The 23,465-nt window shown below is 39.7% G+C and overlaps 1 protein-coding gene and 1 long non-coding RNA gene across 6 annotated transcripts in view; one reads left to right on the top strand and one right to left on the bottom strand.

Moving 5' to 3' along the window:
• The window catches only part of LOC133657785 (sprouty-related, EVH1 domain-containing protein 2-like), a 64,983-nt gene extending 55,670 nt beyond the window's left edge, over positions 1-9,313 (top strand). The window contains exons 5-6 of the mRNA XM_062059517.1: positions 8,158-8,316; positions 8,396-9,313. Coding sequence (XP_061915501.1) covers positions 8,158-8,316; positions 8,396-9,169 — 933 coding nt within the window. The 3' untranslated portion in view covers positions 9,170-9,313. The remainder of the gene's footprint in view (positions 1-8,157; positions 8,317-8,395) is intronic.
• Positions 1-22,174, bottom strand: part of LOC133657786 (uncharacterized) — a 313,085-nt gene extending 290,911 nt beyond the window's left edge. For 4 of the 5 annotated variants that reach the window (XR_009827363.1, XR_009827364.1, XR_009827365.1 and 1 more), the window contains exons 1-2: positions 21,976-22,174; positions 10,807-10,973 (exon numbers count right to left, since the gene is read on the bottom strand). This is a non-coding gene — a long non-coding RNA (uncharacterized LOC133657786). Of the gene's footprint in view, positions 1-893; positions 1,922-10,806; positions 10,974-21,975 lie in introns of those variants that run through there. The other variant, XR_009827366.1, reaches the window with a different exon arrangement.
• Between the last annotated feature and the right edge of the window lie 1,291 nt (positions 22,175-23,465).

The following is a 23,465-nucleotide window of genomic DNA, read 5'->3' on the forward strand; positions in this document are numbered from 1 at the left end:
CTCCATAAAATAGATAAACAGCTCTCATCAATCTGTATGTTATTTAAAAGAAAACTGGTTTTGTTTAATAAAATGCTTCCCAAACATTTAATAAAGTCAAATACTAATAAGTCAACAAGAGAAGTATCCCACACTTGTCTTTTGTCTAAAGCAGTGGTTCTTAACCTGGGTTCGGTAGAACCCTAGGGGTTCGGTGAGTCAGCCTCAGGGGTTCGGCGGAGCGTCCGCCACGGAGGTCAAGACACACCCGACTCATCATGTAAATAAAATCTTTTCCCTATCGGGGTATTATGGATACCCCCAATGTTCCCTCTAATTTTCCATATGCGTGAGCAAACTCAAAAAAGTAATTGAGCATTCAGTGGAGCACATGTGAGCAACATCAGATGTGCACATGTACTGTGGCCACAGCAGCAGCACACCTGTCCCAAACCTGACTAAATAACAAGTTAAATGTTTTATTATTATAATCAAATGACAGCAGTCATTTCCATGATATTATTTTCTAATACAAGTGTTTTGGCCCACCTACAATGACAATAACAAAAAATAATGTTTTTCATGAGCTGTGTACTAATATTGTATAGCCCGGTGGAAAACGAAGAAAAGGAACAGACTTTGCTGTGAAAATCAATCAATCAATCAATCACTTGAGAGTGGCACTTGCCAAGGTGAAGCCACACATATCTGAACTGGTCTCTCAAAGGCAACAGCGGAAGTCACACTGATTTGCAGGTGTGTAATTTGTTGTGAGTTCATGCACTGTGTTGGTTTTGTTCTTTGAACAAGGTGGTGTTCATGCACGCTTCATTGTGTGCACCAGTAAAAAAACATAACTTAGTCTTGAATTTTAAAAAAACAAACATTTTATGTTTCACTAAAGAAGGGTACGGTGAATGCGCTTATGAAACCGGTGGGGTTCGGTACCTCCAACAAGGTTAAGAACCACTGGTCTAAAGTAAATCTGTACAGGAAGTACCGGTAAGGGCATTTACATCAACAATATGATTTGCTTGAGTGGATGGACAGAACAGATTAAAAAAAAAAATTAAATAGATTTTTGATATTTTTGAATCGATAAAGAATCGTAACAAAAAAAAACAATCAATATTTTTTTGACACCCCTGTGTTAATATTTGAGTGGGCTCCGAGCCCTTCTCTAGTGGAAAAGTTTGGCCCTGAGGTCAAAAAAGTTAGGCCAGGGGTTCTTAACCCCTGACCTAAATAACCAAACACAACTTTTATGTTAGGCACCAAATAATCCAAAATTTCTCGTCTCGCCTCAAGTCTGCTGGTCCACTTTGTCCCATTTTCTGTCTTGTGTCCGCCTGTCCCACTGCCGGGTGCGACATAAGCGTGGCATACATGGTGCCGCTGTTCCTTTTAGCCCTCGTTAATGACCTCCCCCAAAGTTAGCAGCGTGGCGGCAGGGCTCGCGCAAAATGTGGAAGCAGATTTACAGTCATGTGGGGGGGCCGGGAGAGGTGGATGTTGTGCGAGAGGGGGAGGATGGACATACTTCCCTAAATTATTCCTCGTTGGACAAACCTAAACATAACCCAAGCCCTCCCTTCGGAACGTCTCCTCTCGCTGTCTCTATTTTGGCTCGCTCACAACGGGGAGGGAGGGAGGTGGAAGCTATTGGGGCAATCCTGGGCTCATCCCAGGAGGGCTTGTTAAAGTTTTGTGTCGGAAAGTAACTTGAAAACATCCAGCCTTGAGCACACATAGGGAAAATGTCCAAAAATATCACCTCAACCCTCATTTCCGATTCTTACTTGACTCCGAATCCTTGTGCAAAGTTGGAGCTGGCTGGAGTCTGATCCTGTTTCAAATTAGTCGCAGCCTTAGAGGCCAGCATAGGCTCGGCTCCACCTCCTCCTCCCAACTCCGGGTAATGTCTTCTCCAGGGGGGCGGAGCCTGCAGTCGAGGCAGTATGTTTTGTTATTTTTGGCTGACTGCTCCACGAGGGCTTTGTAAGAAAGCAAGGGGGAAATTCTCAGCGTGGCAGTATCCATGCGGGGAGCAGCCAGGATATAACGGGTATAGCTTCAGCAGACACACATACAAACAAATCTGGGTCATATAAATCTGGCAAATAATCCATAGAGTTGGTTTGAAGCCTCTCCATGGGCCAGATTGGAGGGATCTAAGCACAAGAGGTGAACATGTGTGATCATGATTCGGAATAACTTCCGAGGGTGGATATAAAACAATAACACATAATCTGATGCGGGTAAAACAATGTTTTAAAAACATGGACACTAAAATTATTTCTTACTCACAATTTGATGCCCCAGTCAAACGAGAAAAGCGGAATGGCACCAAAATAAAGTTATTCGCTTTAGTTTTTGTTTGTGAGAAGTGGAGCTGCACGATTTTGGAAAAATAAACTAATTACAATTTCTCTCTCCAAAATTGCAATTTGATTTGCAATTTCTATAATTTATACACAAAACTGCAAAAATATCAAGTGCTACATGCTACTTTTACACTGTTATCCAACATATTCTTGTCTAAAGGTGCCTGCCACACATTAGAACAAATCATTTACTTTAAAAACATGTGGCTTTATGCAGACCGACTCAGAGCTTTTGTCTACATCATGCTCTTAAACTAAAGAAATAATCGATAATAACTATACAGTGTTTATTATGTAATGTAATCATAATATATATTAATGCAAGTAACCATTTAAAAGGAAATAAAGTTGTATTTCTAATTACTGTATAATTGTTTAGCATTCTACTGTAATTGGAAGGTAAATAACTTTATCCTAATAAATAAGCAAAAATTAAAACGGACTCTCTTTGCAAGCAAAAATTTAACATAAATAAATATTGAACATTTTAAAATGCATTTTTTTCCCACTCAGAAAAACGAGGTCGGACGTTGTCTTTTTGTTTGTTGCCATCATGGCATTTCTGCTTGTTTGTCCGTGTTGATGGGCTCATATTGCCCATCTGATTTGAAGCTGAAATATTACCACACCAGGTCATTTGACTTTGTAATCATATTTTTTCCTCCTAATTTTTGTTACTTTGCGGAAATTCCTTACTAACGAGTCGAGTAGGTTTATAGCCTCACGCTTGCGCGGGGATAGACAGAGCTTCTATGCTCACTGCGGTAAAAGCCGCTGGCTGTTAAAGTTTAAAGCTAATCTTCAGCCACCTGGCCGCTTTTCTCGGTTAGTCCGCACAGGCTATGGGGAGAGACAGTTTCAAGCTGAGGAGTAGCTAAAAATTTGACACACCGAGAGAGCAGCAGAGAGAAGCCGCGCTAGCTACTGTGCTAAATCGCCAACAGAACTGAACAACATAAACTCATGAGATTATTGATAAAGTCGCTACAAGGAGAGATAAAGTTTGTGTTGAGTCATTGTGCTTCACAGAAGTCTACGTAAACACGATGGGGCGGGGTTGAGCCAAATAGAATGCCCTGTGCTTCGCCCACCAAGCGCATAGAAGAGCAAACGGCCGTAAGAAAGGCACATCGAAATATACTGGTATGGCGGTATAGTCTCAAATATATATCTCTTTCTAAATTATACCGGTATTAAAAGGAGCCATGTGTAATAATTTCATGTCAAGTCATCATTAAATGGCCCTGATACGTCACAAGGCATTAATGAATCATATTCTTTTCGAGTACCTCTATAACTGATAACCGTGGTTAGCCGGGTTATTCTCATTTCAAAATTAGATTTACAGCCCCACAATCTTGTTTTCATTTCGATGTCCCGCCCTCTACCGTTTGACCAATTAGAAAGTCTGCGAGTGTGTCACATCCAGGTTGCCAGTTACGCACCACCCTCTTCATCTGGTAAAGTTACTAAACATGTCAGACCTTAGTAAATCTAAAAGGCGTCGTTACGATTCTCAACTTATTCACGATAAAGCCAGGAACAACAAAATGAGGATTTGTATCAGGGATGCTTTTGAAAGATGTAGACGATTGAAGACGGAGAAGATTTTTTCATCTGACGCCAAACTTGCTTATTTCCTCCTTGATAGGTAAATCAGGCATTTACGTTTTCTTATTACATTGTAATAAATGGAAATGGACATTTTGTATGTAAAAGTATATTGTCCAATACAGTCTATGATCTTGTCTAACAAAGCTAGTATGTTTGTGCAACAAATGCTTGGTGCGATGGCGCTCCTAGTGTACTGCTTAGCATGCTAGCCTGGTCAATGACACATCGACATACAGGCTAACGGGGGAAATATATGCCCGTTAGCCTGTATGTCGATGTGTATGTGAAAAGACAGGGCAAAATATATTTTCGACAAATAAAACCTATGTGGATATGGGTAGTGTCAGTGCCTATTTAGTTCTCAATGTGCTGATACGCTGAGGAAATGGGTTCCAACATTAGCACGGCTGTCATCATGGCAATGTGAAACGTATGGAGACAGCCAAATCAACATGATAAAATAATTCCTCATTCGTGGAGCCTATAGGCAAACCTTGGTAAAATGTCTCCTCTTTAGTTTTGGGCGTACATTAGGCTGCTAAGCATGCTCTACTTATTTTCACCAGTATAACCATTGCTATCGTTGGTTGTAGCTTATTTTAGTCTTTGTTTTCTGATAGTACTGACAATAACCATATGATTGCCATTTGTTGTGATATTGTTCGCAGGCATGACGTACTTCTTCCTGATAATAGCCTAATTTCTGTGTAAAATGTATTGGTTAGAGGTTAGAGATTTCTTATTGACAAAATGCTTGTCTATTCAGCTTTTATGGTCCCAGCACCTCAACTCCTAGTAAGAGGCAGTGGAAGTTTGAAGTTCCTTGGAGTAGTCCAGTTGATTGAGCTGGATTTGACTGCGTATCTGGCAACCTCAGTCAGGGAGAGAAGGAGGGGACTACAACATTTTGACCGTGATTGCAGTACCATGTCTGGCCACATTATTACATATGGCACCTTTAACTATAATAGCGGTATGCCGCCAAGCCCTGCCTCACTCTCAATTAAAAATATTCAATCGTGCTTGTTTTTACAGTGAAGTTGTGTTTGGCTTCAGAGTCTTGCTCAATAACACACGTGCAGTAGAAGCGGTTTCAAGAAGTTTCCAGAAAATGTCGGGATGAACCATGTTGAGCCTGAGAAAAGCTGGCCTGACCTTGAATCTTGGTTTCCGCGCTTTTGTTTACCTCTGATGTCTAACTATTAACCAAGTTTTGTTTTGAAAAAGTATCTTGGCGTTATTCCCAGAACCAAAGCTGGACTTGAAACACTTTTTGACGGTGTATGTACAGTACTGTGCACCAGTCTTTGACGGCCAAGGGACACTTTGGAAGTGTTGTAAGTCAGACACATCCTGCTACTTTATTTTCCTTCATTAATAAGTCTACAAATGGTCCTACAAAGACATCCAAATGTAATCCTGCCAAACCAAACACAAGCCACAAACATGTGCCTATCAGCTGGACACTGCGAGGCCCCTCTATAGTGAGAGCGAAGGCTGACCTCCAGTGTGGCTGTCTGAAATCGATCTGACTGAGGCATCCGTGGCCAGACTGTGTGTGGTGTCTGGCCAAGATTTGACTTGGAATGGCGCCCTGAGAGTCTTAAAGCGGAAAGGGGACAGGATACGGGCGGCGTGTGCGCACAAGGTGCAACAAGCTTCAGTGGTAAATGTACAAGAAAAACAAGGAAAGTGAATTTAACTTGTCAACGTGTCTACGCATAAGGCGCTGTTCAGATAAATGTAGAAGGTCGACTACTATTTCCCATTATGAAAATTTGTATGTCTACAGTTTTTGTCGACACGAGTGTAGGGATATATACCGAGTACTAGAGATGTCCGATAATATCGGACTGCCGATATTATCGGCCGATAAATGCTTTAAAATGTAATATCGGAAATTATCGGTATCGGTTTCAAAAAGTAAAATGTATGACTTTTTAAAACGCCGCTGTACGGAGTGGTACACGGACGTAGGGAGAAGTACAGAGCGCTAATAAACCTTAAAGGCACTGCCTTTGCGTGCCGGTCCTATCACAATATCTACGGCTTTTCACACACACAAGTGAATGCAAAGCATACATATACACATACTGTACATATACATTCACTGTACAAACACAGATATACACATACTGTACATATACAAGTACATATGCACACATACACTCATGCACATAATCACGTTTCATCAAACATATATTAATGTTGTTGCCCTAAGGTAAACTGGGTATAACACATGGCACTCTGACAAAGCTTAACCTATTGTTACTATAACAATCTACAAGGTTAATGTAGGTTGCTTCTTTTTCTTCCCCTCCATTTTTCTGCATTCTTTCGTATCTCAAGTTATCATTACATATATGTATTGTTGCATTTGAACAACTGTATTGTTGATAATAAAGGTAAAGTATTGGTATTGTTCATTATCAATAGCGCTATTTCTATTGGTATTTGTATTGCTCCATTTGTAGTGTAATAATGCTCATTGTCATTTCTGTATTATTTTTTATATTCGCTAACTGCTTATTTGCTATTACTTTTACCATCATATTTGTACATGTCGTATTTGCTGATGTTGCTCTATTGTTGTTGTTGTTGTGTTTGCTGTTGTTGTTTTTGTCTCTCTGTCTAATCCCCCTCTTGTCCCCACAATTCCCCCCTCTGTCTTCCTTTGTTTCCTCTTTCTATCCCCTCCTGCTCCGGCCCGGCTGCACCAAATGATAATATAAATACATTTAATAAAGTCAAATACAAATAAGGCAACAAGAGAAGTATCCTACACTTCTCTTTTGTAAAGTAAATCTGAACAGCCGATATGGGCATCTACATCAACTATATGATTTGCCTGAGAAGCTGGACAGGACAAAAAAAAAAAAAAAGCATACTTGGTCAATAGCCATACAGGTCACACTGAGGGTGGCCCTATAAACAACTTTAACACTGTTACAAATATGCGCCACACTGTGAACCCACACCAAACAAGAATGACAAACATTTCGGGAGAACATCCGCACCGTAACACAACATAAACACAACAGAACAAATACCCAGAACCCCTTGATCCGATACGATATCATTACAAATCATACAGACTTTTATTATTTTGTAGAGTGGACCCTTAGAAAAGGCTTGATCAAGTGAAATTACACAGAGAACAATGGTAGGTATAAAAAAGACTAACCCATTTATTATTAACCATCATTATTGGACCTATGCTGTCTTTAAGTCGAAGCGGACTGATATTTTATATTTTTTTGCCACATTAAAATACTGGAGAGAATCAATAATTTTTCCCACCTCTATCCTTCCTACTATCCTCACTGGTCGTTTTTCAGCTCTTGTTGATCAACAGCATTCGCACTCAACTTTAACCTCGCGGTAACGTCAGTGTTAAAACCATTGATTAAATATTCTCATTAAATGAAATAAAAACACATTTCTCAAATGCAGTACATATCCATTCAGAATGATTATTTTGAGAGGAAAACAATGCAATGCCTCTTTTAAAAGGTGTATGTGATTGTTCAACTGCATCCGAATGGTTTTTTGCCTCTACGGACTCAGTACTAGGTCACGACCTGCTGGTTGAGGGCCCCTGCCTTAGGGAATTTCCTCCAGAGCTTCTAGCATGAAATCAATTCCCAGAGAATGTGGTGTTAGTAAATGCTAATCCTTGCCAAAGCCTTTGTGAAGTAAATCAGTTTTTTGCTGTTTTAAAAAGCTTTACTCTTTAATCGGATGTGTTTTTCTACTGCTCTGACTCCATCGCTCCTCCACCAGGCTGAAAAGAAGCTTTGTGGACAGAGGTGTAACAGTACCAGAGACTGTAAAGGATTCTAAAAACTCCCTAATCCCTTTGACTGTATAGCCATGGTAACCATTTGTCCAGAAACACTCTCGATACGGTGGAATTTCCCCAAGTGATTTTAGACACGATGGTTTCTTCAGTCCTTAAAGTTCGAGGGCAGATGCGGCTCAACTTTGCACCCACTCCAATTGAGGAAGCAAACGTTTGAAAAACAAAGCTCTCCTTTCCTGTTTTTCTCCAATCAGAGTGGAGCCAGTGTTTCCTGTTTTTGTTTGTCCAAGAGAGGTGTCCCCTCCTAGTGACCGTTTGTTGTGTCCTATGAAAACGCGGCTCTCAGACGCATCCTGTATTTTTTTTTGTCGTCCCCAGAACGCCACCGACAGCTCATCCAACTCCTCCCAAAAGCTGGAGAGCTGCCTGCAGCCGCTCGAGTCTTCTCCTCTTCCGCAGAGACACAGGTGCATGCTGGGATATCGTCACAACCTCCACGACACGTATCGGCTTTCAGACCACTACTTATTGGACCAGGTCTGTATGGTCATGTTGGAGCGTTCCGCTAGCGGTTTGTTGTCCAGTTGTGTTAACGTTGTACTCTGTTGTCCTTCAGCCTCTGTCTCGACTTCCCCATGTTACCTTCCAAGAGGATGAGGAAATCGTCCGCATCAACCCACGGGAGCGTATGTGGGAGCGAGCCAGCGATCGACTGCACGTGCGGCCGTCAGATCGCTCCTGGCTCACAGGCTACGAGGACTACCGACACGCCACGGTGCGTGACAAGTTCATCCAGATGGAAGATTCTGAATCCTATGTCCATTTTGCCAAAACGGAGACGCAGAAGCACGACTACACCTATCCCCTGGCGCCAGCCCTGTCGCCCTCAGACTCTGACCCAGCCTTAGGACCCTTTCCCAGTAAGGGCCACGACGGGTCGTATCGCCAAGGCTTCTCTGTGGTCTCCACCCAGCCTCGTTCCTTTCTGCCAAGCTCCTCTCCGTCCACCAATGGCGGGAAGGGACGCAAGCAGGATGGACTGGAGCGCGCTCAGTGCGAGCATTGCGGCGAAGGCTTTTACATCTCCGAAAACAGGAGGGGCCAATGCCAGGATGCTCCGGACCCCGTGCGGGGCTGCATCCAGCGGGTCAGCTGCATGTGGCTGGCAGACACCATGCTATACCACTGCATGTCCGACCCGGAAGGGGACTACTCGGACCCCTGCTCCTGTGACGGGGGCGAGGGTGGCAGATTGGGCACCCGCTGGTTAGCCCTACTGGGGTTATCCCTGGTGGCTCCCTGCCTCTGCCTTTACCCGCCCCTTCACGCTTGCCATCGGGCAGGGCTGGCTTGCGGCTGTTGCGGAGGCCGACACAAGTCCCTGAGCTGAGCCTCCCGGTTCAGAAACCCTTCAGAGGAAATGGAAAAACCATAACCCAACGCAAGCACAGTCAAAGACTTGAGGAGGACAAAAACGGAGGGGCTGCAGCTCTCTCTGCCGATAAGCCAAAAAATGTAAAAAAATAAAAAGAAACGGTCTGTGCATTTTCTAAGCACGGCCTGGGAAGATAAGCTCCCCCTAATGGCAGACGGATCTCTCGTCTTTCTACGTGGCAATTTTAGTGCTCCGTTTTTGGCGAGACAAAGAGAGAGCACTCAGGGGGCCTTTTTTTCGTTTGTTTTATAGCCGACCTATATGTATCACATATGCAGGTACTTTATACTTTGTACACTGACTTGGTATCAAAGAACTTGAATTATTTTCTCCTGGTTCTCGTCTTTATGTTCCTATTTCAGTATCACGTCACACTTTCAATGAAGACACTACACCTCTGCATGCGTGGGTGAATGGATGAGTGGAATGAAGTTCACGTACGAGTCCTCCTCCTAATCAAACATCCCAAAAATGTTACTTTTCAAATCTATTTATTTAACAACAGAGAAAAGATGCTGGTTTGTGGTTCAGTCACTAACAAACGAGACGGTGCCTCCATGCTCTTTTCCGACGACTATTCCAATCGGTGCCTCAAATCACCAAAATCTGGAACTCTTGCCATTCTTTGAATTCCTTTCCACCAGTTTGTGTCACTGTTAGCAGCGTTGCCAGTCTTGCCTTAACCACTCAGAGCGTGAGACGCCCCAAATGAAGATGTCCGTCATGGAATTCATACCAAGCGCGGTTACATCTAAAAGCAATCGGCCGCATAAACTCGGTTTGAACTCCCCCGTTAAATACAAGCTCTCAATAAGACTTACCTGCGACGTACAATCGGCTCCTGTGTGCAAAGCCAGCGGTCACACCACTGGAGCAGCTAACAGGAATCCAAACAAACTGAATTTTCACGCTTTTGGAGGTCCGGACGGCCCAACAGTAACCAGAGAATCATCCTTTTGTTGTGCGACGCTTAAATCATTTTTGCTTGGTTTTCTGTGCCTAAAAATACAGGCTATTGTCTATAGATGTTCCCATTCATCCAGGTCATTGAATTCTCAGGGGAATTATATCGATCACAACTGTACTTTTCGGTTTGTCTTAGAAGACGTTTCGCTTCCCATCCAGAGGCGAAACGTCTTCTAAGACGAACCAAACAGTCCAGTTGCGATTGATTGAATGCCCTGAGAATACAAGCTACTGCACACACTGCAGGCGGTTGATCTCACTTTTCGTTACTTTTAAGAACAGGACGTTTCCCAGCAAAGTCAACAATTAATCCCTTAATTACCTACCTGTCCTAATCTGAATTTTTAAAAAAACACGCTAAACACTATGCTAAGCGATGCTAGCTTTGCGTTATGCTAGGCCCTAAAACAAATATTTCACTATTCGTTTTAACACCAGATTAGTTTAATAAAGTCAAAGAACTGAAAACCGTTTGATCTGTGACTGATTTTTTTTTTTCTAAAAAGGCAAGATATTTATAGTATCCCGTTTCGAAAAGGACAAGGGTGTTTTTTTCAGAATAAACAGCTGAAGTCCAGGAAACAAACCTCCCAATGTGATTGTTGTGCCAAGGAAATGTCACTTACTGTAGTCAAAATCCAGAATGCCTGAGGATGTCCTTTTTCCTTCTGTGGTCGCGTCCGTCTCACGCATCCTGTCCTGTGCCCCACTTTGTGTATGTCCTTGACAAGTGTGTGTGTGTGTGTTTACACCACATCCCGTTCCCCGTCTCCTGATCCTGCATCCACTGTGTCTGTGGGGACAAAATGAAGATGGCGTTACATCCAGTTGATTCCTGCGCTTCAGCGGTGTCGTCTATCAGCGAGAAAGACAATCAGATTGGAAAGTGTGTTTGTGGGGGTTTTTTGCGTCCGGTGTTTGTGTGTCCTTTCAGAGCCAATTTACAAGTGCCTGAACGCATCCTCTCTATCTCTGTTGTGTATTTAAGTTGACAAATTCCGACAAAAAAAAAAAAAAAAAAAGACTCCTAGTAATGAATTAGGCCCATTTTTTTACGCTTAGTATTTTTACCGCTGTAAAAAAAAAATAAGAGCAAAAATTATATTATATATATCAAGTGTATGTTGTACATTTTTATTTCTATATTTTTTAATAACTGTTTCTAACACATACGATGGATGTAGCTCTTGCTTTTGAGAAGGAACAGGAAGTACTTTGTAGATAGCGAGTGGTGGGCAGAGGGAGGGTGGGGGTGGGGGTGGGGGTGGGGGGTCTGTGAGAAAACTGAAGTGAAATGTGTGTCTTTGCCTTCCGTCTCCAATAAAAGAGAGAAAACATTGAAAGCACACGCCAGTCTGATTGTCACCACCAAGCTACACTTACTCTCACACCTTTACGACCAAATGTGAAAAAATGTTTCATGGGTGCCGATTTGTGCTGAAACCGGAAGGAAAAAGAAATTGCCAAAAACACTTATTTGCTAGTAATTTTTTCAGGAACTAAAAGGTTCCCATGATTCACAACCATTTTGTATAGACTCCATGACTCAAAATGGAAGCCAGTAAAATAACTTTTGCTGGTTCCGCTTTTGGAACCACAAGAGTTTTTTATTGCTTAGATCCTGCTTCAGCATTTTCTGCAATACTCTACCAGTGGCGAGCTGAAATACACCAAATCATTAGTTAAACAGAAATCTATCACTGATACCAATTATCTGTGTTATATTCATAGTTATATTAGTAGTAAAATTGCGATAAAATTTTGTTTATGGTAAATACATGTTAATTTGTTGAATAAAATCTAAAAACAAACACCTTTAATACTGAGCTGATAACGGTGCATGTCTTATTTTCTTACACGTCTGAGTCTCTTTCGCAAGTATCAGGGTTCGTACACCTTTTCCATGGCAGAATTCAAGCACTTTTTAAGGACTTTCAAGATCAATTTTCCAGTACCCTTCAAAAAGCGAAAACCAGTGTGAATCAATCCATAGCCTTGTTGTTTGAGGTCACCAAATACTGTCTGTAGAAAAAATACAGAAAATCTGCTAAAACCTAAGCCTAACATTGAACCAGCAGTTTATCATTAACTGAATGGGGCATAGAAAATTAAGCAGTGTGACTATTCAAAGTCATTGGTGTTTGCAAACATGTCGCCATTTGTGTTGTTTTTCAAATGTATTGTTCTTTTTCTTACTTACAGCACTCAATGACATTGAACAGCACGGATTGATTCACACCGTATTTGTGCTTGTAAACTGCATAACGTGATATAAATACACGCAACCTCAAAATGTCAATTTCACTCATTTATTAACAAAACTGTTCCACATTAATATAAGGATAATAAATTAAAGGAAAATATTTTGTTTGTTTCACAACACCCCAGTCACCTTTCATTAAGCATATCTAGCCTTATAACTGTGGCTATCATAACAAATTAACAAAAAGACAAAACTTAACTTTTTTTGATTTCACTGAGGTAGCCAGACAAGTTAAGTAGACCAGTGATTTTCAACCACTGTGCCGCGGCACACTAGTGTGCCGTGAGATATTGCCTGGTGTGCCGTGGGACATTATGTAACTTAACCTAATTGGTCCAAAAAATATTTTTTGCAAATCAATAATCATAATAATGTGCCGTTGTCTAGTGCCTGTGCTGTGTAGCGCTTGGCAGGGTAATATTGTAATACTCCATACCAGTAGGTGGCAGCAGGTAGTTCATTGCTTTGTAGAAGTCGGAACGCGTCGAGGATGGTTTGTCGTGATCCCAATATGCAGAGCACGGCGGGAGACAGTGTGCAGGTAAAAAGGTATGTAACGCTTAAACCAAAAATGATTAAAAGGCACTGAAGCATAGGAATGGCTATGTAAAACAAAAGTAAAACTAAACTGGCTACAAAGTCAACAAAAACAGGATGCTGGACGACAGCAAAAACTTACAGCGTGTGGAGCAAAGACGGCGTCCACAAAGCCCATCCCGTACATGACATGACAATCAACAATGTCCCCACAAAGAAGGATAGCGTACGCACAACTCAAATAGTCTTGATTGCGAAAACAAAGCAGGTGCGGGCAATAGCACTCAAAGGAAGGCGTGAAGCTGCTACAGGAGAACACCAACAAAACAGGAAGGGTCACCAAAATAACAGCGCAAGACAGGGACTAAAGCACGACACACAGGAAACAACAACAAACTCAAAATAAGGCACGACAACCTGGTGGAGTTAAATTTTTTAACCTTTTCTGCTGGTGGTGTGCCTCTGTATTTTTTTAATTAAAAAAATGTGCCTTGGCTCAAAAAAGGTTGAAAAACACTGAAGTAGACAACGACAATAATAGAGCAAGAAATGCATACAACCATGTTGTGTGAAAACTAAAAAATCATTCTATATTAACTCAGCTCTAAGTTGTGAAAAAGGTTACAAATTATACATTACATGACCTTCACAGCACAAACAAGTCCAATAATGTGAGCATTTTAATGCAATTAACCAAAACTACAAAATGTAACTTGTTTGCTTTAACTGAGGTAGTCAGACAAGTTAAAGGCCTACTGAAACCTACTACTACGGACCACGCAGTCTGATAGTTTATATATCAATGATGAAATCTTAACATTGCAACACATGCCAATACGGCCGGGTTAACTTATAAAGTGACATTTTAAATTTCCCGGCAAACTTCCGGCTGAAAACGTTTCGATATGATGACGTTTGCGCGTGACGTCAACGGTTGAAGCGGAAGTATTCGGAGCCCATTGAATCCAATACAAAAAGCTCTGTTTTCATCTCAAAATTCCACAGTATTCTGGACATCTGTGTTGGTGAATCTTTTGCAATTTGTTTAATGAACAATGGAGACTGCAAAGAAGAAAGTTGTAGGTGGGGTGGGATCGGTGTATTAGCGGCGGACTACAGCAACACAACCAGGAGGACTTTGAGATGGATAGCAGACGCGCTAGCCGCCGACCTCACCTTGACTTCCTCCGTTTCCGGGCCGCCGACCGCATCGGTGATCGGGTGAAGTCCTTCGTCGTACCGTCGATCGCTGGAACGCAGGTGAGCACGGGTCGTGATGAGCAGATGAGAGCTGGCGTAGGTGCAGAGCTAATGTTTTTAGCATAGCTCTGTCGAGGTTCCGTAGCTAAGTTAGCTTCAATGGCGTCGTTAGCAACAGCATTGCTAAGCTTCGCCAAGCTGGAAAGCATTAACCGTGTAGTTACATGTCCAGAGTTTGGTAGTATTGTTGATCTTCTGTCTATCCTTCCAGTCAGGGGCTTATTTGTTTTGTTTCTATCTGCAGTTAAGCCCGATGCTATCACGTTAGCTCAGTAGCTAAAGTGCTTCACAGATGTATTGTCGTGGAGATAAAAGTCACTGTGAATGTCCATTTCGCGTTCTCGACTCTCATTTTCAAGAGGATATAGTATCCGAGGTAGTTTAAAATACAAATCCGTGATCCACAATAGAAAAAGGAGAGAGTGTGGAATCCAATGAACCCTTGTACCTAAGTTACGGTCAGAGCGAAAAAAGATACGTTCTGCACAGCACGCTAGTCCTTCACTTTCCTCATCCACGAATCTTTCATCCTCGCTCAAATTAATGGGGTAATCGTCGCTTTCTCGGTCCGAAACGCTCCAGCTGCATTGAAAACAATAGGAAAATATGAGGAGGCTATCAACTGACTACGTCACGCTACTTCCGGTAGGGGCAAGGCTTTTTTTTATCAGATACCAAAAGTTGCGATCTTTATCGTCGTTGTTCTCTACTAAATCCTTTCAGCAAAAATATGGCAATATCGCGAAATGATCAAGTATGACACATAGAATGGATCTGCTATCCCCGTTTAAATAAAAAAAATTCATTTCAGTAGGCCTTTAAGTAGACAACCAAAAATAATGGAGCAAAAAATACATCGAACCATGTTGGATTTCCTTTTTGCATACTTTGCAGCAGGCTACACGTGGATTTGGTCCACGTTTTATCCAAAGTTTGTATTTGTAATTTCCATCCAATGTTCATTAAAACGACACCACTGTCCTCTTGGGGGCGACACAGAACTTTGGCATGACAACAACCTAATGTAAGGGCTCGTGCAAAGCCAACAGATCAAGCATGTAGCTTTCATTTTTAAGGAAACTTATTTTATTTTTTCCATTTTATAATTAGCCTATTGAGTCAGAATGCCAGGAAATATGATGAACATTTCCAAGCACTTCCCCCAAAATTCAAGCATTTTTCAAACCTACGAACCCTGAAGCATGCATTCGTTTTAGTTTGCCCTAGCTGTGTGGTCGCAGTCAGGAAGTAGTATTTGCCATTAAGTTGATTGATTGATTGAAACTTTTATTAGTAGATTGCACAGTACAGTACATATTCTGTACAATGGACCACTAAATGGTAACACCCGAATAAGTTTTTCAACTTGTTTAAGTCGAGGTCCACGTTAATCAATTCATGGTACAAATATATACTATCAGCATAATACAGTCAATGATGTGCCCGTCTTCTTACAAAGTGTTATTACTGTTCCCCTTAATGTAACTTATGGTGGTGCACCACCACATCAAAATCATAGCCGCCACACTTTAAAATAAGGTTTTTTTTTAACCTGAATTAAAAGAAATTTTATATAATGTATTGTAGCGTCCAGAAGAATTCAGTATTCAGTAAAGCTTACTGAACGCACTTTTAAACTCTAAATTCCAGCATGGAGGCTTGAGGTTGTACAACACACCTCCAATACTTTATAGTGCACCTCTAACACCTATTCTTTTGATAGACAAATAGCTTTCTATTTGCACTACAGGATCACAACTGTAACGATATTAAAATTTCCTATCGCCGTTATTGTGACCAAAATGATCACGGTTATTACTAATATGGCAGTATTGTTGAATGAGCTCAAAAAGTACTTAAACACACACTGAAATCTATTGATTTTGTAAAATAACCAATGAATAGACCCATCCTTAGAAAGCCCACTTTTTTGCATGTTTGTGTTTCTTATGCTTCACTAACAGTGTTCTGGCGGGCGCTGTGGCCTCCTATTCTGTTCAGCGGTCCTTGAACTCTCTGTAAAAACACAGCCGTGTCATATTCCTTTGAGTAAGGTGCACAATTGATTAGCTTAATGGCTCGGAGAGCAATGTGTTAATATAAGTTCAGATTGGGGTAAGGCTGGAAGATAGAACGATGTCAATGTATATCTCGATTCTCGACAGACATGTAATCAATATATAAAAAAAGTGTTGATTAAAAAAAATGTTTCTTTGTCAGAAGAAAGCGGAAAGTTGCAAAGCAAGGTTGGTTGCATAAACAAAGGTACTTGCAAACTGAGCAACACAGGAAGTGATCACTGGTCAGTGGGAGTGTCACGCTAACAACCAATCAGGTAACAGTATCAACTATCAAGTTTGGTTGAGCCATCCTGTTGTCTCGCTCACGGTCGACTCTTTGCATGGAACGAGAAGAGAAAGTAAAGCTGAAGAAATTGTGGATCAACATGAGAGGTCACCTCGACAGTATGGCAGTTTTATGACCGTAATCACACCAAAGCGCTCATATTCAGTAATACCACATGCCTAAACCTGCAGAAAATAGTTCTCCGGTTTCTCTATGCTTACGTTTTCACACTTTGTACTATTTTCTTACACTTTATGAAGCATTTCTTACATATTCCTTATTTTTGCACCTTCATTTTATGAGGTTATTAAGTGTTCAATGCGAGGTTATTAAGTGTTCAATTGTTTGAGTGTTCCATGGTTGTGTTGACATTTCCTTTCCTTTCTGCCTTGATAGCTGAGGGGATAGTAATTAGAGGAAGTTTACATTTTAGATAAAAATGTTTACATTTCATATATATTTCTCCTGGTTCTTATTTTTGATAGGTAAAAATAAATAAAAAATCAATAATTACAGATACAAAACACTTATCTTTTATCGGGATACAGTTTTCAGCCATAAATTGAGGTATCTCGTTTCTTAATGGGGAAAGACGTTAATGTCTCTTGTTTTCATGTTAGCATTTAAGCTAGCAAGCTGGCCCCAATGCGTCCTTGAGTTCATCAACATGCGGGTATCAAGCACGTTTTTTGGATCATTTTCATTTAAACCGGCAATACTAACCGTTGGGAGTTTGTCCTTACATCCCTAATCACAATGTATTCTATTGATAATCTTTTCCTATTAACCTCTGCTATTTATAACCAGCTCTGTGTGTGTGTATATATATATATATATATATATATATATATATATATATATATATATATATATATATTCTTCTATTTAAATTATTATGTACATATATTGTTGATGTGGTACTAAATCTGGGACCTCGGGTACTACACTTCATGCTATCTCATGTGTGCTGGTATGAAAAAAAAAAAGTTCCTTGTATCCATATTGTAAAATGCTACAAACCCATTGCGTCAAATGTTTTAGGCCCAGGTTCCAAACTCGGTTAGAGTTTCTATCTGAACAATCGCCATCTTTTGTTGCATCCAAAAACCTTGGTTCCAGCTGCCTCCCCTTCTCAGCGGGAACATGTGATAGCCATCAAAGGCTGTTTCGCTCAGGATGTCTCTGGAAAAGCATGTGGGCGATAATGATGGAGGGAGGGAGGGGGCTCTGGAGAGAAAAGAGAAGAAAAAGACGGTCCCGGAGGGCTTTTGGGGGGCCTCGCTATGCGGCTCAGCGGCTGCAAACAGCATCATGGTCCACATGTGCAAACATTTAAGAAATCTGCTCTGGTAATGGGGTCAGTGTGGCCCCTCTGCGAGCACACGGAGCGCCGCAGCAGCTCACTTCCCAGTGCACTTTACGAGAATGGCTGCTTGGTTGCTGAGCTCTCATGTCCAAAGATAGGCAGGCCCGGTGAGACACTTGTTGCACATGTGCGTACACCAGCTACAGCGTGAAAACTAACTTTAAAGACACTTGCATACCTTTTGCAGGTAGATTCAAAGGTAAAATACTTGAAATACAACCAAATTTGGCAATAGTGCGTTACATAAAGTACACCTTTTAAATCTTATTTCTAGTACCGTATTGTCTGGACTATAGAGCGCACCGGTATATAAGCCGCAACCCACTAAATATTAGAATAACATTTTTTTTTATAAATATACATGATGTGAAATTAGTTATTTACACAACTATTTTGTCAATCTTTATTTACATACCTTAATTGTTTCCAAAAGGTGCCTGTAACACGGCAGTAAAATGGCTGATCAGACAAAACAAAAGTCATCATCATGGACCCGCTAGCTGTTTTTGGTGAATTTACTGAGGAATTTGTGAAATAGGTTTAATATGTTTTTTTCAATTTTAATTTTGACAGTACCACATGAGATATGTTTGAATTGATCCAATGCTCAGTAGTGCGTGAATGTGTTTCTGTATAGTATTTCTCCAGCAATGGTTATGTGGTGACATAAATGATGGTATTTTGAGAGGTAATCATTGAAGTCAGACATCACTGAAGGCCAATTATTCGTTGTATATGGCATTTTATGATGTTTTTAAACCATTCAGTTTGTGTTCAAAACGGTATTTCTATATCATAACTTTTCTCTTACCGCTGATGCCATCTGTGGGGACTCGACGCCATCATAGTGCATCAAATTATTTGATTGATCATTTTATTGAACCCCTTTAAAAAGGTATCATTTGTAGAAAACTGCATCCAAATATTCCAAGCGATAGGGAATTTGTGTTTTGTTTTGTTTTTTAATTTGAATTAGGACAATGCCTATTCATCAACATAGCGCAACAATGTAAATATGTCAGAGTTAGCACTATAGCTCATTTTCATCCGTTGTCCTAAGTCAGGTTAATACAGTAAACATTCAACAGATCATAATACAAAAGAATACATACATCACAAGACATTACACATTAAAAGCATACCATAAGCACAGACCATGGACTAAAAAATAAAACAAACAACGAACAAAAAAAACAAGTGAATAATCTAATTGTGCGTGCATGTCTGATTAGTTTTCAGCCACTGATTCAGTGCAGTTTTAAATGTTGAATAGGTGTCACAGTTTGTGACATGGGCTGGCAGTCTGTTCCATGACTGTATGCCTCTAGTAGACCCCACCATTTGGCCAAATTTAGTCCTGCGCCTTGAATTAATGGAATTAAAAACATCTGATTGTTCTGGATTGCCTTTTTAAAAAAAGGTATCATCTGTTGAAAACCTCATTTGATAATTCCAGGAAATACGGAAGTTACCGCTATTTTTTTGTTAATTGTAACGTCGCTAAGTAACTCAATTAAATAAATAAATCAAGTTCTTATTATTTTCATAAAGTGAGTTTATTTGTGAACTAATCCATTTGTTTTTTATTTAACACATTTATGGCGAGCTATGATGTTTTGAAGCTCATTTTGCAAAATATAGGTCACACGTTTCTTTAATTCAAGCCAAAAAAAAAAAGCAATTGATTCTTGAATCATGAACTGATTAACGTGGACCCCGACTTAAACAAGTTGAAAAACTTATTCGGGTGTTACCATTTAGTGGTCCATTGTACGGAATATGTACTGTACTGTGTAAACCAGGCCTGGGCAATTATTTTGACTCGGGGCCAAATTTAGAGAAAAACATGTGTCTGGGGGCCGGTATATCTATTTTTAGGAACACTAATACAAAACCTCACAATAAAGTCCGATTGAATGCTAAAAACGTTATGACAGACCGCCTTAAAAAACGGACTGGAATTTTACTTCTTTTTACTGAATGAGACACCCAGAATGTACATGAAAATAAAGAATGTGGAATTGACAATATTAACTATGAACGATAAAACATTGAATATTGACAACATATGAACGTCACACCCCCTCCCCATCTACATATTTTGCCATCAAGTAAAACGCAACAAAAACATGAACGCAAAAGGTAAAAAACAAACAAACTACAATTTGATATATCATTAAGCTTCAGAACTTTGTTGTAAAAATGTCTTTCCGCGTCTGTCCCTGACACCCGCATTTCAGGCTGGCCGCTCTGGAAACACTCTGTGGAAACGCTCCCCACCCACTAGGGCTGCAACAACTTATCGATTAAATCAATTAAAATCGATTATAAAAATAGTTGGCGATTAATTTAGTCATTGATTCGTTGTATCTATGCTATGCGCATGCGCAGAGGCTACTTTTTTTTCTTTAATAAACCTTTATTTATAAACTGCAACATTTACAACATTGGCGAGCAATAAAATACTGGAAAGGATAGAAATGTAGTTTGTCTCTTTTGTCCGATTATTAATCAAATAATCGAATTTATAATCGACAGATTAATCGATTATCAAATTAGTTGTTAGTTGCAGCCCTACCACCCACACTGCTTGGTGCCTCGTCTGAGCGGTTGTGACTTAGATTACCATAGTAACTACCGTATTTTTCGGAGTATAAGTCGCCGGCCGAAAATGCATAATGAAGAAGGGAAAAAACATATAAGTCGCACTGGAGTATAAGTCGCATTTTTTGGGGAAATTTATTTGATAAAACCCAACACCAAGAATAGACATTTGAAAGGCAATTTAAAATAAATAAATAATAGTGAACAACAGGCTGAATAAGTGTACGTTATATGAGGCATAAATAACCAACTGGTATGTTAACGTAACATATTATGGTAAGAGTCATTCAAATAACTACAACATATAGAACATGCTATACGTTTACCAAACAATCTGTCATTCCTAATCGCTAAATCCCATGAAATCTTATACGTGAATGAGCTAAATAATATTATTTGATATTTTACAGTAATGTGTTGATAATTTCACACATAAGTCGCTCCTGAGTATAAATCGCACCCCCGGCCAAACTACGAAAAAAACTGTGACTTATAGTCCGAAAAATACGGTAATTAGATTACCATAGTAACTAGTATATCATGCAAAAGCGCAGATTCCAACCATTGAAATACTTTGTATAGTTCAAGACTTACGGTCATTTGTAAAACATCACTGCACATCATAATGGCAGCTACAGTTTCAATCTTAAAGATGTAAGAAAAATTATTTGGGAATGTCCGGCGGGAGCAGATTGAAAAGCTTAACGGGCTGCATGTGGCCCCTGGGCCTTAATTTGCCCAGGTCTGGTGTAAACTGTACTGTTTCATATAATGTATTCTCTTCCTTTGCCATCTACTAATGAAAGTTTCAATCAATGAACTTCAAAATTCCTTAGCTCATTTCATATTTGGCTTATTACTACGGTTAAGGTACCATTGGAAAGTTTTTGTTCCCTAGGTCTCACAACGGTATCACTTGCTTTGAGGTAAGTATTTTTGTCACGTACAGAAAGAAGAGAGCTTTTTTACACTGCATTAAGTGCATAAAGAGACATCAAGTGCATAAAGAGACATGGCGGTAGGTAAAGATGATGTATTTTTACTCTAAATAGAAAACAAACAGGATACACACAGATGTTCCACTATTATTTTTTGTGTACGCTTGTACTTTTAAATGAAATCAATAAAGCGGAGAAGGTCGCCTGGAGTTGTTCGTCCTTTATTTGGTAACTTCCGCCCTGCCCCACAGCCCGCGCATGCGCGCAAACATCGCTCACTGCCCATACATTACATCACCTGTTAGCTATTTCATTAATTACACCCTCGACACATAAATAAAACACAATAACCCCGGTTAGGTAAGTCTAAACGCAGGGGACAAGTCATATATGAACGATATAAACACACTTCAGACTCATTTTTATCTCGACCAATGAGCTTTTAAATTGTCTGCAGCCACTTAGTCTCACATCTACTTACCAGTGATTAACTGTTAGCAGGTGTCTTCAGGTAAAGTTGACGTCACACGTCCATTCAAAACAATATTATCGAAGCCCCAAAGCTTTTATCACTCATAAATGCCGAAATTGGACTTTTCTGTCGCAGTCGGAATTGGTAAATTGGTGCTTTTGTATCAAACTGGCGAGCGAGACAATCGCCACCATTTTGATGTTCCCGGCGTTCGCCAACACGGAAGTCACGTGACTCGTTACTAACCAATTAGGTTCGAATTGTTAATGACGTCATAGACATCTAAACAAGTAAATAAATAAATGATAAATGGGTTATACTTGTATAGCGCTTTTCTACCTTCAAGGTACTCAAAGCGCTTTGACAGTGTTTCCACGTTCACACACTGATGGCGGGAGCTAAAATTACCTTTTTTAATATGTTATTTGGTTTACAGTGTATTACATTTAAAAACTTCTCCAAACAAGTTAATCGGGTAAATCTGACATTTTTTTATAACTACATTTTTTTTTAAAAATTGTATTTATGTGGGTTACTTGTTTAGGGGGTGTTTAATTGTTGTTTTTTACAACATTATTAAAAATTTAAAAACAGTCCCATTTTTATCTTGGCAACTGAGCTGCCAGTTTTTTACCGTAGAAAAATGTGCTATCCTTTTTTTTTTTTTACGTTTACATTACAGTAATACACTGTCCAAAAAAACTTAGATTTTACAGTTGCCAGAATTTTACTGTAAAATGGTTGGTGTTTTTTTCAACATATTAGTGGAAATAGAAAAACAGTACCATTTTTTTTTTTTAATTCTGCCAGTATTTTACCATGGAGAAAAAAACGTATCGTTTTCATACAGTAATACACCGTAAAACTAACAAGCATAGATTTTTCGCTAAAAAAAACGGACAGCTTAGTCACCAGAATTTTACCGTAAAAAACAGTGGTAGTGTTCTATCCATCCATGTTTACTGTAATTACAACAAAAAAACATTGTAAATTAAAAAAGTATATAGTGTATTTTTTACAATTTCATTGATAACTTGTCATTAATAAACAGTCTCATTTTTTTTTATTTTGGAAACTGAGCTGCCAGTTTTTTACCGTAGAAAAATGTGGTATAATTTTTTTTTTAACGTTTACAGTAATACACTGTCAAAAAAAAATGTAGATTTTTACAGTCGCCAGAATTTTACTGTAAAATGTTTGGGGTTTTTTTCAACATATTAGTGGAAATAAAAAAATAGTACCATTTTTTTTTTTTAATTCTGCCAGTATTTTACCATGGAGAAAAAAACGTATCGTTTTCATACAGTAATACACCGTAAAACTAACAAGTATAGATTTTACGGTAAAAAAAAAAAACTGGCAGCTTAGTCGCCAGAATTTTACCGTAAAAAACAGTGGTAGTGTTCCATCCATCCATGTTTACTGTAATTACAACAAAAAAAACATTGTAAATTAAAACATTTCATTGATAACTTGTCATTAATAAACAGTCCCATTTT

The sequence above is a fragment of the Entelurus aequoreus genome, linkage group LG09 (genome assembly GCF_033978785.1).
Source record: "Entelurus aequoreus isolate RoL-2023_Sb linkage group LG09, RoL_Eaeq_v1.1, whole genome shotgun sequence".
Lineage (NCBI taxonomy): Eukaryota > Metazoa > Chordata > Actinopteri > Syngnathiformes > Syngnathidae > Entelurus > Entelurus aequoreus.